This window comes from Gadus macrocephalus, chromosome 19, assembly GCF_031168955.1.
Source record: "Gadus macrocephalus chromosome 19, ASM3116895v1".
Classification (NCBI taxonomy): domain Eukaryota; kingdom Metazoa; phylum Chordata; class Actinopteri; order Gadiformes; family Gadidae; genus Gadus; species Gadus macrocephalus.
In genome coordinates this window covers 15,839,654-15,860,570 of record NC_082400.1, presented here as the reverse complement: position 1 = coordinate 15,860,570, position 20,917 = coordinate 15,839,654, and the positions used below count along the sequence as shown (strand labels likewise).

The 20,917-nt window shown below is 37.5% G+C and overlaps 1 protein-coding gene across 5 annotated transcripts in view; it reads right to left on the bottom strand.

Annotated features, from left to right (window-relative positions):
- LOC132447964 (troponin T, slow skeletal muscle-like) overlaps positions 1–20,564 on the bottom strand; it is a 32,542-nt gene extending 11,978 nt beyond the window's left edge. For 3 of the 5 annotated variants that reach the window (XM_060039023.1, XM_060039025.1, XM_060039024.1), the window contains exons 1-3: positions 20,354–20,564; positions 18,964–18,990; positions 18,602–18,622 (exon numbers count right to left, since the gene is read on the bottom strand). In XM_060039023.1, coding sequence (XP_059895006.1) covers positions 18,602–18,622; positions 18,964–18,990; positions 20,354–20,549 — 244 coding nt within the window. In that variant the 5' untranslated portion in view covers positions 20,550–20,564. The remainder of the gene's footprint in view (positions 1–18,601; positions 18,623–18,963; positions 18,991–20,353) is intronic. The other 2 variants (XM_060039026.1, XM_060039027.1) reach the window with 1 other exon arrangement.
- Positions 20,565–20,917: the final 353 nt, after the last annotated feature.

The following is a 20,917-nucleotide window of genomic DNA, read 5'->3' as shown; positions in this document are numbered from 1 at the left end:
TAACGATTAGTTAAAGTCAATTAAAATCTGTTGGAACTAGATTTTAAGTTAACTTGAATTCCGATTAAATAATATATGTCCAATTACAGAAAACATTTATTTGAACGTACTAAATAGCGTGTCTTGATGTGTGTATTCAGGGAGCCATTTGTATGGGGGGATGGAAGGATCACCTCTGTTATTCTATTTTTACAGTGTTAACCCTTGTCTTTTTTTAACGACGATCAATAAAAGACAACATTGTTACCCCTTATGTTATTTGATGGTTGATAAAAAACTAGTGTTAGCCCTAACGCTTTTTTCTATGACGACTAATGAAAAACGACAGTGTTACCCCTTATGTATTTTAATGAACGCCGATAAAAATGACGACCAATAAAAAACGACAGTGTTACCCTTACGCTTTTTTCCATGACTACCTATAAAAAACGACAGTGTTACCCCCTATGTTTTTTCCATGACGACATATAAAAAACTAGTGTTACTCCTTACTTTTTTTTCCATGACGACCTTTAAAAAACGACAGTGTTACCCCTTAATTTTTTTTCCATAACGACCCATAAAAAACGACAGTGTTACCCCTTACGCTTTTTTCCATGACGACCTATAAAAAACGACAGTGTTGCCCCTTATGTTTTTTTTCATGACGGCCGATAAAAAAAGACAGTGTTACCCCTTACGCTTTTTTCCATGACGACCTATAAAAAACGACAGTGTTACCCCTTATGTTTTTTTCATGACGACCCCTTACGCTTTTTTCCATGACGACCTATAAAATACGACAGTGTTACCCCTTATGTTTTTTTTCCATGACGACCTATAAAAAACGACAGTGTTACTCCTTACTCCTTTTTTCATGACGACCAATAAAAAACGACAGTGTTACCCCTTATGTTTTTTTTCATGACGGCCGATAAAAAATGACAGTGTTACCCCTTACTCTTTTTTCCATGACGACCTATAATAAACAACAGTGTTACCCTTACTCTTTTTTCTCGGTTGTAATTAGCCTACATTTTAGGATTTTTATATTGGGGGGAATCACTGTCCTACTTGTTGTCGAAGCACTTTATCGAACAAGCAAAACCGTCTCGGCAATATGGCCAAGGTGTATGGGAGAGTTCAATATTTGATATGGCTGTCGGTAGGGCCTACTAAACGCATACGGCTCCTTTAAATGCGTCTGCATAATTGAATTGTACGTCATGAGCGACTTGAGCGACCAAAGCAAACAGAAAAATTCGCAGCGAAAATTCGCTCCTGGTGTGGACGTACAGTTACGCTTTTTTTCCATGACGACCTATAAAAAACGACAGTGTTACCCCTTACTTCTTTTTCCATGACGGCCGATAAAAAACGACATTGTTACCCCTTATGTTTTTTTCCATGACGACCTATAAAAAACGACAGTGATACCCCTTACGCTTTTTTCTATGACGACCTATAAAAAACGACAGTGTTACCCCTTACGCTTTTTTCCATGACGACCGATAATAAACAACAGTGTTACCCTTACGCTTCTTTCCATGACGACCTATAAAAAACGACAGTGTTACCCCTTACTCTTTTTTCCATGACGACCTATAATAAACAACAGTGTTACCCTTACTCTTTTTTTCCATGACGACCTATAAAATACGACAGTGTTACCCCTTATGTTTTTTTTTCATGACGGCCGATAAAAAAACGACAGTGTTACCCCCTATGTTTTTTTTCCATGATGACCTATAAAAAACGACAGTGTTACCCCTTACGCTTTTTTTCCATGACGACCTATAAAAAACGACAGTGTTACCCCTTATGTTTTTTCCATGACGACCCCTTACGCTTTTTTCCATGACGACCTATAAAAAACGACAGTGTTACCCCTTCCTCTTTTTTCCATGACGACCTATAAAAAACAACAGTGTTACCCCTTATGTTTTTTTCATAACGACCCCTTACGCTTTTTTCCATGACGACCTATAAAAAACGACAGTGTTACCCCTAATGTTTTTTTTTTCATGACGGCCGATAAAAAACGACAGTGTTACCCCTTATGTTTTTTTCCTAACGACCCCTTACGCTTTTTTCCATGATGACCTATAAAAAACGACAGTGTTACCCCTTACGCTTTTTTCCATGACGACCTATAAAAAACGACAGTGTTACCCCTTATGTATTTTTTCATGACGGCCGATAAAAAACGACAGTGTTACCCCTTATGTTTTTTTCATAACGACCCCTTACGCTTTTTTCCATGATGACCTATAAAAAACGACAGTGTTACCCCTTACGCTTTTTTCCATGACGGCCGATAAAAAACAACAGTGTTACCCCTTATGTATTTTTTCATGACGGCCGATAAAAAACGACAGTGTTACCCCATATGTTTTTTTTCATGACGGCCGATAAAAAACTACAGTGTTACCCCTTACGCTTTTTTCCATGACGACCTATAAAAAACGACAGTGTTAACCCTTACGCTTTTTTCCATGACGACCCCTTACGCTTTTTTCCATGACGACCTATAAAAAACGACAGTGTTACCCCTTATGTTTTTTTCCATGACGACCTATAAAAAACAACAGTGTTACCCCTTACTCTTTTTTCCATGACGACCTATAAAAAACGACAGTGTTACCCCTAATGTTTTTTTTTTCATGACGGCCGATAAAAAACGACAGTGTTACCCCTTACGCTTTTTTCCATGACGACCTATAAAAAACGGCAGTGTTACCCCTTATGTTTTATTCTCATGACGACTAATAATAAAAAAACTGTGTTACCCCTTACTAACTGTTTATTGTTGAAGTATGTCTTGTTTGTATGTGCCTGACCACAAATGAAGTTCTCTTATGGGAAAAATAAAGAATTTGAATTTGATTCACGTTTTCTTTTCATGACGACCAATAAAAAACGACAGTGTTACCCCTTATGTTTTTTTATCATGACGACCTATAAAAAACGACAGTGTTACCCCTTACGCTTTTTTCCATGACGACCTATAAAAAACGACAGTGTTACCCCTTGCTTTTTTTTCCATGACGACCTTTAAAAAACGACAGTGTTGCCCCTTATGTTTTTTTTCATGACGGCCGATAAAAAAAGACAGTGTTACCCCTTACGCTTTTTTCCATGACGACCTATAAAAAACGACAGTGTTACCCCTTATGTTTTTTTCATGACGACCCCTTACGCTTTTTTCTATGACAATCTATAAAAAACGACAGTGTTAGCCCTTATGTTTTTTTCATGACGACCAATAAAAAACGACAGCGTTACCCCTTACGCTTTTTTCCATGACGACCTAAAAAATACGACAGTGTTACCCCTTATGTTTTTTTCATGACGACCCCTTACGCTTTTTTCTATGACAACCTATAAAAAACGACAGTGTTAGCCCTTATGTTTTTTTCATGACGACCAATAAAAAACGACAGCGTTACCCCTTACGCTTTTTTCCATGACGACCTAAAAAATACGACAGTGTTACCCCTTATGTTTTTTTTCCATGACGACCAATAAAAAAAGACATTGTTACCCCTTACGCTTTTTTTCATAACGACCCCTTATGTTTTTTTCCATGACGACCTATAAAAAACAACAGTGTTACCCCTTACTCTTTTTTCCATGACGACCTATAAAAAACGACAGTGTTACCCCTTATGTTTTTTTTCATGACGGCCGATAAAAAACGGCAGTGTTACCCCTTATGTTTTATTCTCATGACGACTAATAATAAAAAAACTGTGTTACCCCTTACTAACTGTTTATTGTTGAAGTATGTCTTGTTTGTATGTGCCTGACCACAAATGAAGTTCTCTTATGGGAAAAATGAAGAATTTGAATTTGATTCATGTTTTTTTTCATGACGACCTATAAAAAACGACAGTGTTACCCCTTACGCTTTTTTCCATGACGACCTATAAAAAACGACAGTGTTACCCCTTGCTTTTTTTTCCATGACGACCTTTAAAAAACGACAGTGTTTTCCCTTATGTATTTTTTCATGACGGCCGATAAAAAACGACAGTGTTACCCCTTACGCTTTTTTCCATGACGACCTATAAAAAACGACAGTGTTACCCCTTATGTTTTTTTCATGACGACCCCTTACGCTTTTTTCTATGACAACCTATAAAAAACGACAGTGTTAGCCCTTATGTTTTTTCCATGACGACCAATAAAAAAAGACATTGTTACCCCTTACGCTTTTTTCCATGACGATCTATAAAAAACGACATTGTTACCCCTTATGTTTTTTTCCATGACGACCTATAAAAAACGACAGTGATACCCCTTACGCTTTTTTCTATGACGACCTATAAAAAACGACAGTGTTACCCCTTATGTTTTTTTCATGACGACCCCTTACGCTTTTTTCCATGACGACCTATGAAAAACGACAGTGTTACCCCTTCCTCTTTTTTCCATGACGACCTATAAAAAACAACAGTGTTACCCCTTTTGTTTTTTTCATGACGACCAATAAAAAACGACATTGTTACCCCTTATGTTTTTTTCCATGACGACCTATAAAAAACGACAGTGATACCCCTTACGCTTTTTTCTATGACGACCTATAAAAAACGACAGTGTTACCCCTTATGTTTTTTTCATGACGACCCCTTACGCTTTTTTCCATGACGACCTATAAAAAACGACAGTGTTACCCCTTCCTCTTTTTTCCATGACGACCTATAAAAAACAACAGTGTTACCCCTTACGCTTTTTTCCATGACGAACTATAAAAAAACGACAGTGTTACCCCTTATGTTTTTTTCATAACGACCCCTTACGCTTTTTTCCATGACGACCTATAAAAAACGACAGTGTTACCCCTTACTCTATTTTCCATGACGACCTATAAAAAACAACAGTGTTACCCCTTACTCTTTTTTCCATGACGACCTATAAAAAACAACAGTGTTACCCCTAATGTTTTTTTTTTCATGACGGCCGATAAAAAACGACAGTGTTACCCCTTATGTTTTTTTTCATGTCGGCCGATAAAAAACGGCAGTGTTACCCCTTATGTTTTATTCTCACGACGACAAATAATAAAAAAACTGTGTTACCCCTTACTAACTGTTTATTGTTGAAGTATGCCTTGTTTGTATGTGCCTGACCACAAATGAAGTTCTCTTATGGGAAAAATAAAGAATTTGAATTTGATTTACGTTTTCTTTTCATGACGACCTATAAAAAACGACAGTGTTACCCCTTAAGCTTTTTTCCATGACGACCTATAAAAAACGACAGTGTTACCCCTTACTTTTTTTTCCATGACGACCTTTAAAAAACGACAGTGTTACCCCTTACTTTTTTTTCCATAACGACCTATAAAAAACGACAGTGTTACCCCTTACGCTTTTTTCCATGACGACCTATAAAAAACGACAGTGTTACCCCTTGCTTTTTTTTCCATGACGACCTTTAAAAAACGACAGTGTTACCCCTTATGTTTTTTTCATGACGACCAATAAAAAACCGACATTGTTACCCCTTATGTTTTTTTCCATGACGACCTATAAAAAACGACAGTGATACCCCTTACGATTTTTTCTATGATGACCTATAAAAAACGACAGTGTTACCCCTTATGTTTTTTTCTTGACGACCCCTTACGCTTTTTTCCATGACGACCTATAAAAAACGACAGTGTTACCCCTTCCTCTTTTTTCCATGACGACCTATAAAAAACAACAGTGTTACCCCTTACGCTTTTTTCCATGACGAACTATAAAAAAACGACAGTGTTACCCCTTATGTTTTTTTCATAACGACCCCTTACGCTTTTTTCCATGACGACCTATAAAAAACGACAGTGTTACCCCTTACGCTTTTTTCCATGACGACCTATAAAATACGACAGTGTTACCCCTTATGTTTTTTTTCCATGACGGCCGATAAAAAATGACAGTGTTACCCCTTACGCTTTTTTCCATGACGACCTATAAAAAACGACAGTGTTACCCCTCATGTTTTTTTCATGACGACCAATAAAAAAAGACATTGTTACCCCTTACGCTTTTTTCCATGACGACCGATAAAAAACGACAGTGTTACCCCTTACGCTTTTTTCCATGACGACCTATAAAAAACGACAGTGTTACCCCTTATGTTTTTTTCATGACGACCAATAAAAAACGACATTGTTACCCCTTATGTTTTTTTCCATGACGACCTATAAAAAACGACAGTGATACCCCTTACGCTTTTTTCTATGACGACCTATAAAAAACGACAGTGTTACCCCTTATGTTTTTTTCATAACGACCCCTTACGCTTTTTTCCATGACGACCTATAAAAAACGACAGTGTTACCCCTTATGTTTTTTTCCATGACGACCTATAAAAAACAACAGTGTTACCCCTTACTCTTTTTTCCATGACGACCTATAAAAAACGACAGTGTTACCCCTAATGTTTTTTTTTTCATGACGGCCGATAAAAAACGACAGTGTTACCCCTTATGTTTTTTTTCATGACGGCCGATAAAAAACGGCAGTGTTACCCCTTATGTTTTATTCTCATGACGACTAATAATAAAAAAACTGTGTTACCCCTTACTAACTGTTTATTGTTGAAGTATGTCTTGTTTGTATGTGCCTGACCACAAATGAAGTTCTCTTATGGGAAAAATAAAGAATTTGGATTTGATTCACGTTTTCTTTTCATGACGACCAATAAAAAACGACAGTGTTACCCCTTATGTTTTTTTTCATGACGACCTATAAAAAACGACAGTGTTACCCCTTACGCTTTTTTCCATGACGACCTATAAAAAACGACAGTGTTACCCCTTGCTTTTTTTTCCATGACGACCTTTAAAAAACGACAGTGTTGCCCCTTATGTATTTTTTCATGACGGCCGATAAAAAACGACAGTGTTACCCCTTATGTTTTTTTTCATGACGGCCGATAAAAAAAGACAGTGTTACCCCTTACGCTTTTTTCCATGACGACCTATAAAAAACGACAGTGTTACCCCTTATGTTTTTTTCATGACGACCCCTTACGCTTTTTTCTATGACAACCTATAAAAAACGACAGTGTTAGCCCTTATGTTTTTTTCATGACGACCAATAAAAAACGACAGCGTTACCCCTTACGCTTTTTTCCATGACGACCTAAAAAATACGACAGTGTTACCCCTTATGTTTTTTTTCCATGACGACCAATAAAAAAAGACATTGTTACCCCTTACGCTTTTTTCCATGACGACCGATAAAAAACGACAGTGTTACCCCTTACGCTTTTTTCCATGACGACCTATAAAAAACGACAGTGTTACCCCTTATGTTTTTTTCATGACGACCAATAAAAAACGACATTGTTACCCCTTATGTTTTTTTCCATGACGACCTATAAAAAACGACAGTGATACCCCTTACGCTTTTTTCTATGACGACCTATAAAAAACGACAGTGTTACCCCTTATGTTTTTTTCATGACGACCCCTTACGCTTTTTTCCATGACGACCTATAAAAAACGACAGTGTTACCCCTTCCTCTTTTTTCCATGACGACCTATAAAAAACAACAGTGTTACCCCTTACGCTTTTTTCCATGACGAACTATAAAAAAACGACAGTGTTACCCCTTATGTTTTTTTCATAACGACCCCTTACGCTTTTTTCCATGACGACCTATAAAAAACGACAGTGTTACCCCTTATGTTTTTTTCCATGACGACCTATAAAAAACAACAGTGTTACCCCTTACTCTTTTTTCCATGACGACCTATAAAAAACGACAGTGTTACCCCTAATGTTTTTTTTTTCATGACGGCCGATAAAAAACGACAGTGTTACCCCTTATGTTTTTTTTCATGACGGCCGATAAAAAACGGCAGTGTTACCCCGTATGTTTTATTCTCATGACGACTAATAATAAAAAAACTGTGTTACCCCTTACTAACTGTTTATTGTTGAAGTATGTCTTGTTTGTATGTGCCTGACCACAAATGAAGTTCTCTTATGGGAAAAATAAAGAATTTGAATTTGATTCACGTTTTCTTTTTATGACGACCAATAAAAAACGACAGTGTTACCCCTTATGTTTTTTTTCATGACGACCTATAAAAAACGACAGTGTTACCCCTTACGCTTTTTTCCATGACGACCTATAAAAAACGACAGTGTTACCCCTTGCTTTTTTTTCCATGACGACCTTTAAAAAACGACAGTGTTGCCCCTTATGTATTTTTTCATGACGGCCGATAAAAAACGACAGTGTTACCCCTTACGCTTTTTTCCATGACGACCTATAAAAAACGACAGTGTTAGCCCTTATGTTTTTTTCATGACGACCCCTTACGCTTTTTTCTATGACAACCTATAAAAAACGACAGTGTTAGCCCTTATGTTTTTTTCATGACGACCAATAAAAAACGACAGCGTTACCCCTTACGCTTTTTTCCATGACGACCTATAAAATACGACAGTGTTACCCCTTATGTTTTTTTTCCATGACGACCTATAAAAAACGACAGTGTTACCCCTTATGTTTTTTTCCATGACGACCTATAAAAAACGACAGTGATGCCCCTTACGCTTTTTTCTATGACGACCTATAAAAAACGACAGTGTTACCCCTTATGTTTTTTTCTTGACGACCCCTTAAGCTTTTTTCCATGACGACCTATAAAAAACGACAGTGTTACCCCTTCCTCTTTTTTCCATGACGAACTATAAAAAACAACAGTGTTACCCCTTACGCTTTTTTCCATGACGAACTATAAAAAAACGACAGTGTTACCCCTTATGTTTTTTTCATAACGACCCCTTACGCTTTTTTCCATGACGACTTATAAAAAACGACAGTGTTACCCCTTACGCTTTTTTCCATGACGACCTATAAAATACGACAGTGTTACCCCTTATGTTTTTTTCATGACGACCAATAAAAAAAGACATTGTTACCCCTTACGCTTTTTTCCATGACGACCGATAAAAAACGACAGTGTTACCCCTTACGCTTTTTTCCATGACGACCTATAAAAAACGACAGTGTTACCCCTTATGTTTTTTTCATGACGACCAATAAAAAACGACATTGTTACCCCTTATGTTTTTTTCCATGACGACCTATAAAAAACGACAGTGATACCCCTTACGCTTTTTTCTATGACGACCTATAAAAAACGACAGTGTTACCCCTTATGTTTTTTTCATGACGACCCCTTACGCTTTTTTCCATGACGACCTATAAAAAACGACAGTGTTACCCCTTCCTCTTTTTTCCATGACGACCTATAAAAAACAACAGTGTTACCCCTTACGCTTTTTTCCATGACGAACTATAAAAAAACGACAGTGTTACCCCTTATGTTTTTTTCATAACGACCCCTTACGCTTTTTTCCATGACGACCTATAAAAAACGACAGTGTTACCCCTTATGTTTTTTTCCATGACGACCTATAAAAAACAACAGTGTTACCCCTTACTCTTTTTTCCATGACGACCTATAAAAAACGACAGTGTTACCCCTAATGTTTTTTTTTTCATGACGGCCGATAAAAAACGACAGTGTTACCCCTTATGTTTTTTTTCATGACGGCCGATAAAAAACGGCAGTGTTACCCCTTATGTTTTATTCTCATGACGACTAATAATAAAAAAACTGTGTTACCCCTTACTAACTGTTTATTGTTGAAGTATGTCTTGTTTGTATGTGCCTGACCACAAATGAAGTTCTCTTATGGGAAAAATAAAGAATTTGAATTTGATTCACGTTTTCTTTTCATGACGACCAATAAAAAACGACAGCGTTACCCCTTACGCTTTTTTCCATGACGACCTATAAAATACGACAGTGTTACCCCTTATGTTTTTTTTCCATGACGACCTATAAAAAACGACAGTGTTACCCCTTATGTTTTTTTCCATGACGACCTATAAAAAACGACAGTGATACCCCTTACGCTTTTTTCTATGACGACCTATAAAAAACGACAGTGTTACCCCTTATGTTTTTTTCTTGACGACCCCTTACGCTTTTTTCCATGACGACCTATAAAAAACGACAGTGTTACCCCTTCCTCTTTTTTCCATGACGAACTATAAAAAACAACAGTGTTACCCCTTACGCTTTTTTCCATGACGACCTATAAAAAACGACAGTGTTACCCCTTATGTTTTTTTCATGACGACCAATAAAAAAAGACATTGTTACCCCTTACGCTTTTTTCCATGACGACCGATAAAAAACGACAGTGTTACCCCTTACGCTTTTTTCCATGACGACCTATAAAAAACGACAGTGTTACCCCTTATGTTTTTTTCATGACGACCAATAAAAAACGACATTGTTACCCCTTATGTTTTTTTCCATGACGACCTATAAAAAACGACAGTGATACCCCTTACGCTTTTTTCTATGACGACCTATAAAAAACGACAGTGTTACCCCTTATGTTTTTTTCATGACGACCCCTTACGCTTTTTTCCATGACGACCTATAAAAAACGACAGTGTTACCCCTAATGTTTTTTTTTTCATGACGGCCGATAAAAAACGACAGTGTTACCCCTTATGTTTTTTTTCCATGACGACCTATAAAAAACGACAGTGTTACCCCTTATGTTTTTTTCATAACGACCCCTTGCGCTTTTTTCGATGACGACCTATTAAAAACGACAGTGTTACCCCTTATGTATTTTTTCATGACGGACGATAAAAAACGGCAGAGTTAACCCTTACGCTTTTTTCCATGACGACCTATAAAAAACGACAGTGTTACCCCTTACTTTTTTTTCCATGACGACCTTTAAAAAACGACAGTGTTACCCCTTATGTTTTTTTTCATGACGACCTATAAAAAACGACAGTGTTACCCCTTATGTTTTTTTTCATGACGGCCGATAAAAAACGACAGTGTTACCCCTTATGTTTTTTTCCATGACGACCTATAAAAAACGACAGTGATACCCCTTACGCTTTTTTCTATGACGACCTATAAAAAACGACAGTGTTACCCCTTACGCTTTTTTCCATGACGACCTATAATAAACAACAGTTTTACCCTTACGCTTCTTTCCATGACGACCTATAAAAAACGACAGTGTTACCCCTTACTCTTTTTTCCATGACGACCTATAATAAACAACAGTGTTACCCTTACTCTTTTTTCCATGACGACCTATAAAATACGACAGTGTTACCCCTTATGTTTTTTTTTCATGACGACCTATAAAAAACGACAGTGTTACCCCTTACGCTTTTTTCCATGACGACCTATAATAAACAACAGTTTTACCCTTACGCTTCTTTCCATGACGACCTATAAAAAACGACAGTGTTACCCCTTACTCTTTTTTCCATGACGACCTATAATAAACAACAGTGTTACCCTTACTCTTTTTTCCATGACGACCTATAAAATACGACAGTGTTACCCCTTATGTTTTTTTTTCATGACGGCCGATAAAAAAACGACAGTGTTACCCCTTATGTTTTTTTTCCATGATGACCTATAAAAAACGACAGTGTTACCCCTTACGCTTTTTTTCCATGACGACCTATAAAAAACGACAGTGTGACCCCTTATGTTTTTTTCATGACGACCCCTTACGCTTTTTTCCATGACGACCAATAAAAAACGACAGTGTTACCCCTTCCTCTTTTTTCCATGACGACCTATAAAAAACAACAGTGTTACCCCTTATGTTTTTTTCATAACGACCCCTTACGCTTTTTTCCATGACGACCTATAAAAAACGACAGTGTTACCCCTAATGTTTTTTTTTTCATGATGGCCGATAAAAAACGACAGTGTTACCCCTTATGTTTTTTTTCCATGACGACCTATAAAAAACAACAGTGTTACCCCTTATGTTTTTTTCATAACGACCCCTTACGCTTTTTTCCATGACGACCATTTTCCATGGTCAGTGTTACCCCCTATGTATTTTTTCATGACGGCCGATCAAAAACGGCAGTGTTACCCCTTATGTTTTATTCTCATGACGACTAATAATAAAAAAACTGTGTTACCCCTTACTAACTGTTTATTGTTGAAGTATGTCTTGTTTGTATGTGCCTGACCACAAATGAAGTTCTCTTATGGGAAAAATAAAGAATTTGAATTTGATTGACGCTTTTTTCCATGATGACCTATAAAAAACGACAGTGTTACCCCTTCCTCTTTTTTCCATGACGACCTATAAAAAACAACAGTGTTACCCCTTATGTTTTTTTCATAACGACCCCTTACGCTTTTTTCCATGACGACCTATAAAAAACGACAGTGTTACCCCTAATGTTTTTTTTTTCATGACGGCCGATAAAAAACGACAGTGTTACCCCTTATGTTTTTTTTCCATGACGACCTATAAAAAACGACAGTGTTACCCCTTATGTTTTTTCCATAACGACCCCTTGCGCTTTTTTCGATGACGACCTATTAAAAACGACAGTGTTACCCCTTATGTATTTTTTCATGACGGACGATAAAAAACGGCAGTGTTACCCCTTATGTTTTATTCTCATGACGACTAATGATAAAAAAACTGTGTTACCCCTTACTAACTGTTTATTGTTGAAGTATGTCTTGTTTGTATGTGCCTGACCACAAATGAAGTTCTCTTATGGGAAAAATAAAGAATTTGAATTTGATTGACGCTTTTTTCCATGATGACCTATAAAAAACGACAGTGTTACCCCTTACGCTTTTTTCCATGACGACCTATAAAAAACGACAATGTTACCCCTTATGTTTTTTTCATGACGACCCCTTACGCTTTTTTCCATGACGACCTATATAATAAACGACAGTGTTACCCCTTATGTTTTTTTTCCATGACGACCTATAAAAAACGGCAGTGTTACCCCTTATGTTTTATTCTCATGACGACTAATAATAAAAAAACTGTGTTACCCCTTACTAACTGTTTATTGTTGAAGTATGTCTTGTTTGTATGTGCCTGACCACAAATGAAGTTCTCTTATGGGAAAAATAAAGAATTGGATTTTGATTTACGCTTTTTTCCATGATGACCTATAAAAAACGACAGTGTTACCCCTTATGTTTTTTTCATGACGACCCCTTACGCTTTTTTCCATGACGACCTATAAAAAACGACAGTGTTACCCCTTACTCCTTTTTTCATGACGACCAATAAAAAACGACAGTGTTACCCCTTATGTTTTTTTTCATGACGGCCGATAAAAAACGACAGTGTAACCTCTTACGCTTTTTTCCATGACGACCTATAAAAAACGACAGCGTTACCCCTTACTCCTTTTTCTATGACGACTTATAAATAACGACAGTGTTACCCCTTACGCTTTTTTCATGACGGCCGATAAAAAACGACAGTGTTACCCCTTATGTATTTTTTCATGACGGCCGATAAAAAACAACAGTGTTACCCCTTATGTTTTTTTCATAACGACCCCTTACGCTTCTTTCCATGACGACCTATAAAAAACGACAGTGTTACCCCCAATGTTTTTTTTTTCATGACGGCCGATAAAAAACGACAGTGTTACCCCTTATGTTTTTTTTCCATGACGACCTATAAAATACGACAGTGTTACCCCTTATGTTTTTTTTCCATGACGACCTATAAAATACGACAGTGTTACCCCTTATGTTTTTTTTCCATGAAGACCTATAAAAAACGACAGTGTTACCCCCTATGTATTTTTTCATGACGGCCGATCAAAAACGGCAGTGTTACCCCTTATGTTTTATTCTCATGACGACTAATAATAAAAAAACTGTGTTACCCCTTACTAACTGTTTATTGTTGAAGTATGTCTTGTTTGTATGTGCCTGACCACAAATGAAGTTCTCTTATGGGAAAAATAAAGAATTTGTTTTGATTTACGCTTTTTTTTCCATGACGACCTATAAAATACGACAGTGTTACCCCTTATGTTTTTTTTCCATGATGACCTATAAAAAACGACAGTGTTACCCCTTATGTTTTTTTCATGACGACCCCTTACGCTTTTTTCCATGACGACCTATAAAAAACGACAGTGTTACCCCTTACGCTTTTTTCTATGACGACCGATAAAAAACGACAGTGTTACCCCTTACTCCTTTTTTCATGACGACCAATAAAAAACAACAGTGTTACCCCTTATGTTTTTTTTCATGACGGCCGATAAAAAACGACAGTGTAACCCCTTACGCTTTTTTCCATGACGACCTATAAAAAACAACAGCGTTACCCCTTACTCCTTTTTCTATGACGACCTATAAAAAACGACAGTGTTACCCCTTACGCTTTTTTCATGACGGCCGATAAAAAACGACAGTGTTACCCCTTACGCTTTTTTCTATGACGACCGATAAAAAACGACAGTGTTACCCCTTACTCCTTTTTTCATGACGACCCATAAAAAACGACAGTGTTACCCCTTATGTTTTTTTTCATGACGACCCCTTACGCTTTTTTCCATGACGACCTATAAAAAACGACAGCGTTACCCCTTACTCCTTTTTCTATGACGACCGATAAAAAACGACAGTGTTACCCCATATGTTTTTTTTCATGACGGCCTATAAAAAACGACAGTGTTACCCCTTATGTTTTTTTTCCATGACGACCTATAAAAAACGACAGTGTTACCCCTTACGCTTTTTTCCATGACGACCTATAAAAAACGACAGTGTTAACCCTTACGCTTTTTTCCATGACGACCTATAAAAAAGACAGTGTTACCCCTTACTTTTTTTTCCATGACGACCTTTAAAAAACGACAGTGTTACCCCTTATGTTTTTTTTCATGACGACCTATAAAAAACGACAGTGTTACCCCTTACGCTTTTTTCCATGACGACCTATAAAAAACGACAGTGTTACCCATTACGCTTTTTTCGATGACGACCTATAAAAAACGACAGTGTTACCCCTTACGCTTTTTTCCATGACGACCTATAATAAACGACAGTGTTACCCTTACGCTTCTTTCCATGATGACCTATAAAAAACGACAGTGTTACCCCTTACTCTTTTTTCCATGACGACCTATAATAAACGACAGTGTTACCCTTACGCTTCTTTCCATGACGACCTATAAAAAACGACAGTGTTACCCCTTACGCTTTTTTCTATGACGACCTATAAAAAACGACACTGTTACCCCTTACTCTTTTTTCCATGACGACCTATAAAATACGACAGTGTTACCCCTTATGTTTTTTTTTCATGACGGCCGATAAAAAAACGACAGTGTTACCCCTTATGTTTTTTTTCCATGACGACCTATAAAAAACGACAGTGTTACCCCTTACGCTTTTTTCCATGACGACCTATAAAATACGACAGTGTTACCCCTTATGTTTTTTTTTCATGACGGCCGATAAAAAAACGACAGTGTTACCCCTTAGGTTTTTTTCCATGACGGCCGATAAAAAACGACAGTGTTACCCCTTACGCTTTTTTCCAAGACGACCTATAAAAAACGACATTGTTACCCCTTACGCTTTTTTCCATGACGACCTTTAAAATACGACAGTGTTACCCCTTATATTTTTTTTTCATGACAGCCGATAAAAAAACGACAGTGTTACCCCTTATGTTTTTTTTCCATGACGACCTATAAAAAACGACAGTGTTACCCCTTACGCTTTTTTTCCATGACGACCTATAAAAAACGACAGTGTTACCCCTTACTTCTTTTTCCATGACGGCCGATAAAAAACGACAGTGATACCCCTTACGCTTTTTTCCATGACGACCTATAAAATACGACAGTGTTACCCCTTATGTTTTTTTTTCATGACGGCCGATAAAAAAACGACAGTGTTACCCCTTATATTTTTTTCCATGACGGCCGATAAAAAACGACAGTGTTACCCCTTACGCTTTTTTCCATGACGGCCGATAAAAAACGACAGTGTTACCCCTTACGCTTTTTTCCATGACGACCTATAAAAAACGACAGTGTTACCCCTTATGTTTTTTTCATGACGACCAATAAAAAACGACATTGTTACCCCTTATGTTTTTTTCCATGACGACCTATAAAAAACGACAGTGTTACCCCTTACGCTTTTTTCTATGACGACCTATAAAAAACGACAGTGTTACCCCTTACTCCTTTTTCTATGACGACCTATAAAAAAAAAACGACAGTGTTACCCCTTTTGTTTTTTTCATGACGACCAATAAAAAACGACATTGTTACCCCTTATGTTTTTTTCCATGACGACCTATAAAAAACGACAGTGATACCCCTTACGCTTTTTTCTATGACGACCTATAAAAAACGACAGTGTTACCCCTTATGTTTTTTTCATGACGACCCCTTACGCTTTTTTCCATGACGACCTATAAAAAACGACAGTGTTACCCCTTCCTCTTTTTTTCATGACGACCTATAAAAAACAACAGTGTTACCCCTTACGCTTTTTTCCATGACGAACTATAAAAAAACGACAGTGTTACCCCTTATGTTTTTTTCATAACGACCCCTTATGTTTTTTTCCATGACGACCTATAAAAAACAACAGTGTTACCCCTTACTCTTTTTTCCATGACGACCTATAAAAAACGACAGTGTTACCCCCAATGTTTTTTTTTTCATGACGGCCGATAAAAAACGACGGTGTTACCCCTTATGTTTTTTTTCATGACGGCCGATAAAAAACGGCAGTGTTACCCCTTATGTTTTTTTTCATGACGGCCGATAAAAAAAGACAGTGTTACCCCTTATGTATTTTTTCATGACGGCCGATAAAAAACGGCAGTGTTACCCCTTATGTTTTATTCTCATGACGACTAATAATAAAAAAACTGTGTTACCCCTTACTAACTGTTTATTGTTGAAGTATGTCTTGTTTTTATGTGCCTGACCACAAATGAAGTTCTCTTATGGGAAAAATAAAGAATTTGAATTTGATTTACGTTTTCTTTTCATGACGACCTATAAAAAACGGCAGTGTTACCACTTACGCTTTTTTCTATGACGACCTATAAAAAACGACAGTGTTACCCCTTACGCTTTTTTCTATGACGACCTATAAAAAACGACAGTGTTACCCCTTATGTTTTTTTTCATGACGACCAATAAAAAACGACAGTGTTACCCCTTACTCTTTTTTCCATGACGACCTTTAAAAAACGACAGTGTTACCCCCTTATGTTTTTTTTCATGACGTCCGATACAAAACGACTGTGTTACCCCTTACGCTTTTTTCCATGACGACCAATAAAAAACGATAGTGTTACCCCTTACGCTTTTTTCTATGACGACCTATAAAAAACGACAGTGTTACCCCTTATGTTTTCTTCATGATGACCAATAAAAAACGACAGTGTGACCCCTTACTCTTTTTTCCATGACGACCTATAAAAAACGACATTGTTACCCCTTATGTTTTTTTTCATGACGGCCGATAAAAAACGGCAGTGTTACCCCTTATGTTTTTTTTTTTCATGACGGCCGATAAAAAACGACAGTGTTACCCCTTATGTTTTTTTTCATGACGGCCGATAATAAATGACAGTGTTACCACTTGGGTTATTTTTCATGACGAACAATAAAAAACGTCAATGCTACCCCTTATGTTTTTTTCATACGACCAATAAAAAACGACAGTGTTACCCCTTATGCTTTTTTCATGACGACCGAAAGAAAACAACAGTGTTACCCCTTATGCTTTTTGATGGCCGATAAAAAAATAGTGTTAGCCTTTACACTTTTTTTCATTCCTGACCAGGAATAAAGTTCTCTTACTGGGTAAATAAAGTTAATTGAATTACGTATTTTTTCATGACAACCGATCAAAAACGACAGTAGGCGAGTATCAGATCAAGCAGGCTCTGCGTTCCCTTGCATAACATAATGCATTCTGGGATCAAAACGTCAGGAATGCTGGAGATATCTTCCCTATGTGACATGTCACATGACTTTGAAAACTCGCAGGAGCTCCCTCCGTCTGCATTTCTGTGCACAAATAATGACAGTGTTTTTCTTTTTTTTTATGACGATAATAAACGTGTGTTACCCCTTATGTTTTTTTTATTGACCATCAATTGAAAACAACAGTGTTACCCCTTATGTATTATTGAATGACTCCTGATAACAAACAACAGTGTAATGACGACCAGGGTGCGATTCTTTTGGGAGGGATAGGAGGGATCCACCTCTGTTTTTTGTTTTTTTTGGAAAATAAAATGTTTCATGTCTTTTTAATTTACCTTAAAGATGAATGTTCAACTGTTTGAAATGTAGGCGAATAGGGCCGACCATTTACTTAAAAGAAAAATTAGGTCTGTCGATCGCCTATTTATTCATGAAAAGAAAGAAGGAAAAAAAACATCCATCATTTGACAAATCGCACCCTGTGTGTATTTATCTTGCCATAGTTCAAAAGCATCGCTAGGAACCTTGAAGGTCTCAAAAACACACACTTAAAAGCAGTTGCTGCAATACCTTTGTCTGAGTACATCAAAGTTCTCAAACAAATGTCAGCCAGCGGATATTTAATTTGGTAGTGAAACTCCCACCAATGTTATCAAGCCAGAGCTGGGGGGGGGGAGGGGGGTGAGAGTGGCGCACACTGAATGCTGAAAAGGAGCAAAGCCGGTATTGACAGGAGTAGACGCTCAGGAGCAGTTAAATGACAGCTGATGAAAGCCATGGAAACTGTTACCTTCGGTTGCAGTCGGTGGTTCTGTTTGGGATGGAAAGTTGGGATTTTTTTTCCACAGTGAAGTTAGAAACTAGAAACGGTTTCGATGGACTAAAGATGGGAATGCTCCAAGCTTTAATAGGGTTACCATGAAATGTGGAGCCTGTTAATATGCATCTCCATGTTTTCCACACGTGAAAACATATAGTGTTGTGTATGTTTTGTACGTATAAATACATACAAGCCTCTATGTATTCATACGGTCCAACTATGTAATGAAATAACATTAATACAAAATATGCACCAATTAAAATATCTAAGTATAAAGAAAAACAACTAGTATGGGGAGAATAACGAAAATTATGAAATAAGAGAACCTTTACCTTCGACTTCAAGTGGCAACTCCTCATCTACAACAGAGTAAAGGACATTTGAAAATAACCAGCTGAGTTTATTTCTATATATACTTTTTATGAATGTATATACAGTCCTTAAAGATGGATGACATTGGTCATGAGACGGCACAAGGCGACACGTTTGGCCACGTTTGGCCAAGCCCTGCTGCGAGATGTTTCCCATTAAAAACACACATTTCACCCATCATTCAAATCATAACATGCAATTTCCGGACAAGTAGTTAGATTGTCGCGATAAGTAGGCCTACGCCTGTTTATCGCTGATCTATTTATTTTTTATTTATTTCTATGGGTAATGGTACAATTAAAGGTACAATTAAATAAAAGTCCTCTCACTCACACACACACACACACACACACACACACACACACACACACACACACACACACAGAGTGATGGTGTTTTCTCTCTCCGAGAAAACAGTACAAATAAAGATACGATATATATATGTATACAGCAAAAGCATCCAGTCACCTTCTGAAGTCAGTAATGAATCCAAAACACTGTTCAAACAGAGCAGGAGCTCTGCGTGATATTCGATGCAAATCCCTCGCATGCAACACTGAACACCGGAAGCAAAAACTCGTTTACGGAACTAATCCTCCCGCGGACAAACAGCCAGACGGCGGGATTATAAAGTATACAGTTGTTTACCGTTCGACAATAAAAAACTGTTTAAAAGTAATGGGTTTAAAACTCACTGTTCAGAGGACGAAAAGGACAGCCCTGTATGAATGTGGTTGGCAGCATTGCTAGCATTGCTATGCTATTTGAGGTGAGGTGTCAAAGGTATGGTCCGAAATAAGGCACATTTCCCGCTATCTCTGGCATTTCACAACATTGAATGTGAATGTCATTACAATTGTAACGTCGACACAATTTCTCACGAGTGCTTTGAGACCCATGAGAAATTGTTTCATGAAGGTCAGATAAAGATTTATGTTACAGGCAGGCTAAATGCATGTCAATTAATGTGTTAATGAAGGCCCACCTTGTGATGGTTATGACAACCGACTAATTAATTAACACCTTTGTTAGGAACTAAATTCGTTACAAGTGGACCACAACTTATTTAGACATAACACCTGGGTAGAACTCAACAGTGGTTTATAAATGTTAGGCCTATTGACAACAACACATTACATTTTCCGATCCGAATTTGTGGCTGAGAGACAATGTTTTAGCATGACATGTATCAAACAAATAAACCGAACCACCAGAATACACAAACCTCTGTTGTACCTCCTGTCAACTTGTTTTCTCACTCAAAAGCAACCGGGTTTAAAAGTACTCAGAGAACCCTGACACAGTGACAGTCTATAGTCTTAAGGAGCCATGCAAGACGCCTTTTTTTACCTGCTTCCTGCTCCTCTTCCACCTCTGAGGAGAAAAAAATTCGATCATAGAAGTATTGAGTCTTCAGTGAACCCTGCGGGACATTGATGGACTGCAACTGATTTTGACAAAAGAAAAAAATCACTCCTACCTTCTTCCCTGGAACGAACACAAACACGAACACACAGACAGACAGAGACAGAGACAGAAGAGACATGGAAATGTGTTACAGTTGATTTAAGGGTACCTCTCTGGGGTGAATGGATTATCTTGACGAAGGCCTGGGCCTCATCACTTACTGTGCCACCTCCACCTCCACGACATCCTCCACCTCCTCGGTCTCCTCCACCTCTTCAGTCGTCTGTCCTTCAGACATCTTGGATTTTCTGTTACCAGAGTTTCATCATGATGGGGAAAAACAACAATTAAAGAAAGAAACAATCTTTTGTTTGTTTTAGAGACGATGAAGGTCAATTGAAACTGTGCTCAATCTATGCTTTATCTTTACATGCGTTTTGATGGGACCCTTGGACTTACACACACACACACACACACACACACACACACACACACTTTATGACCCCC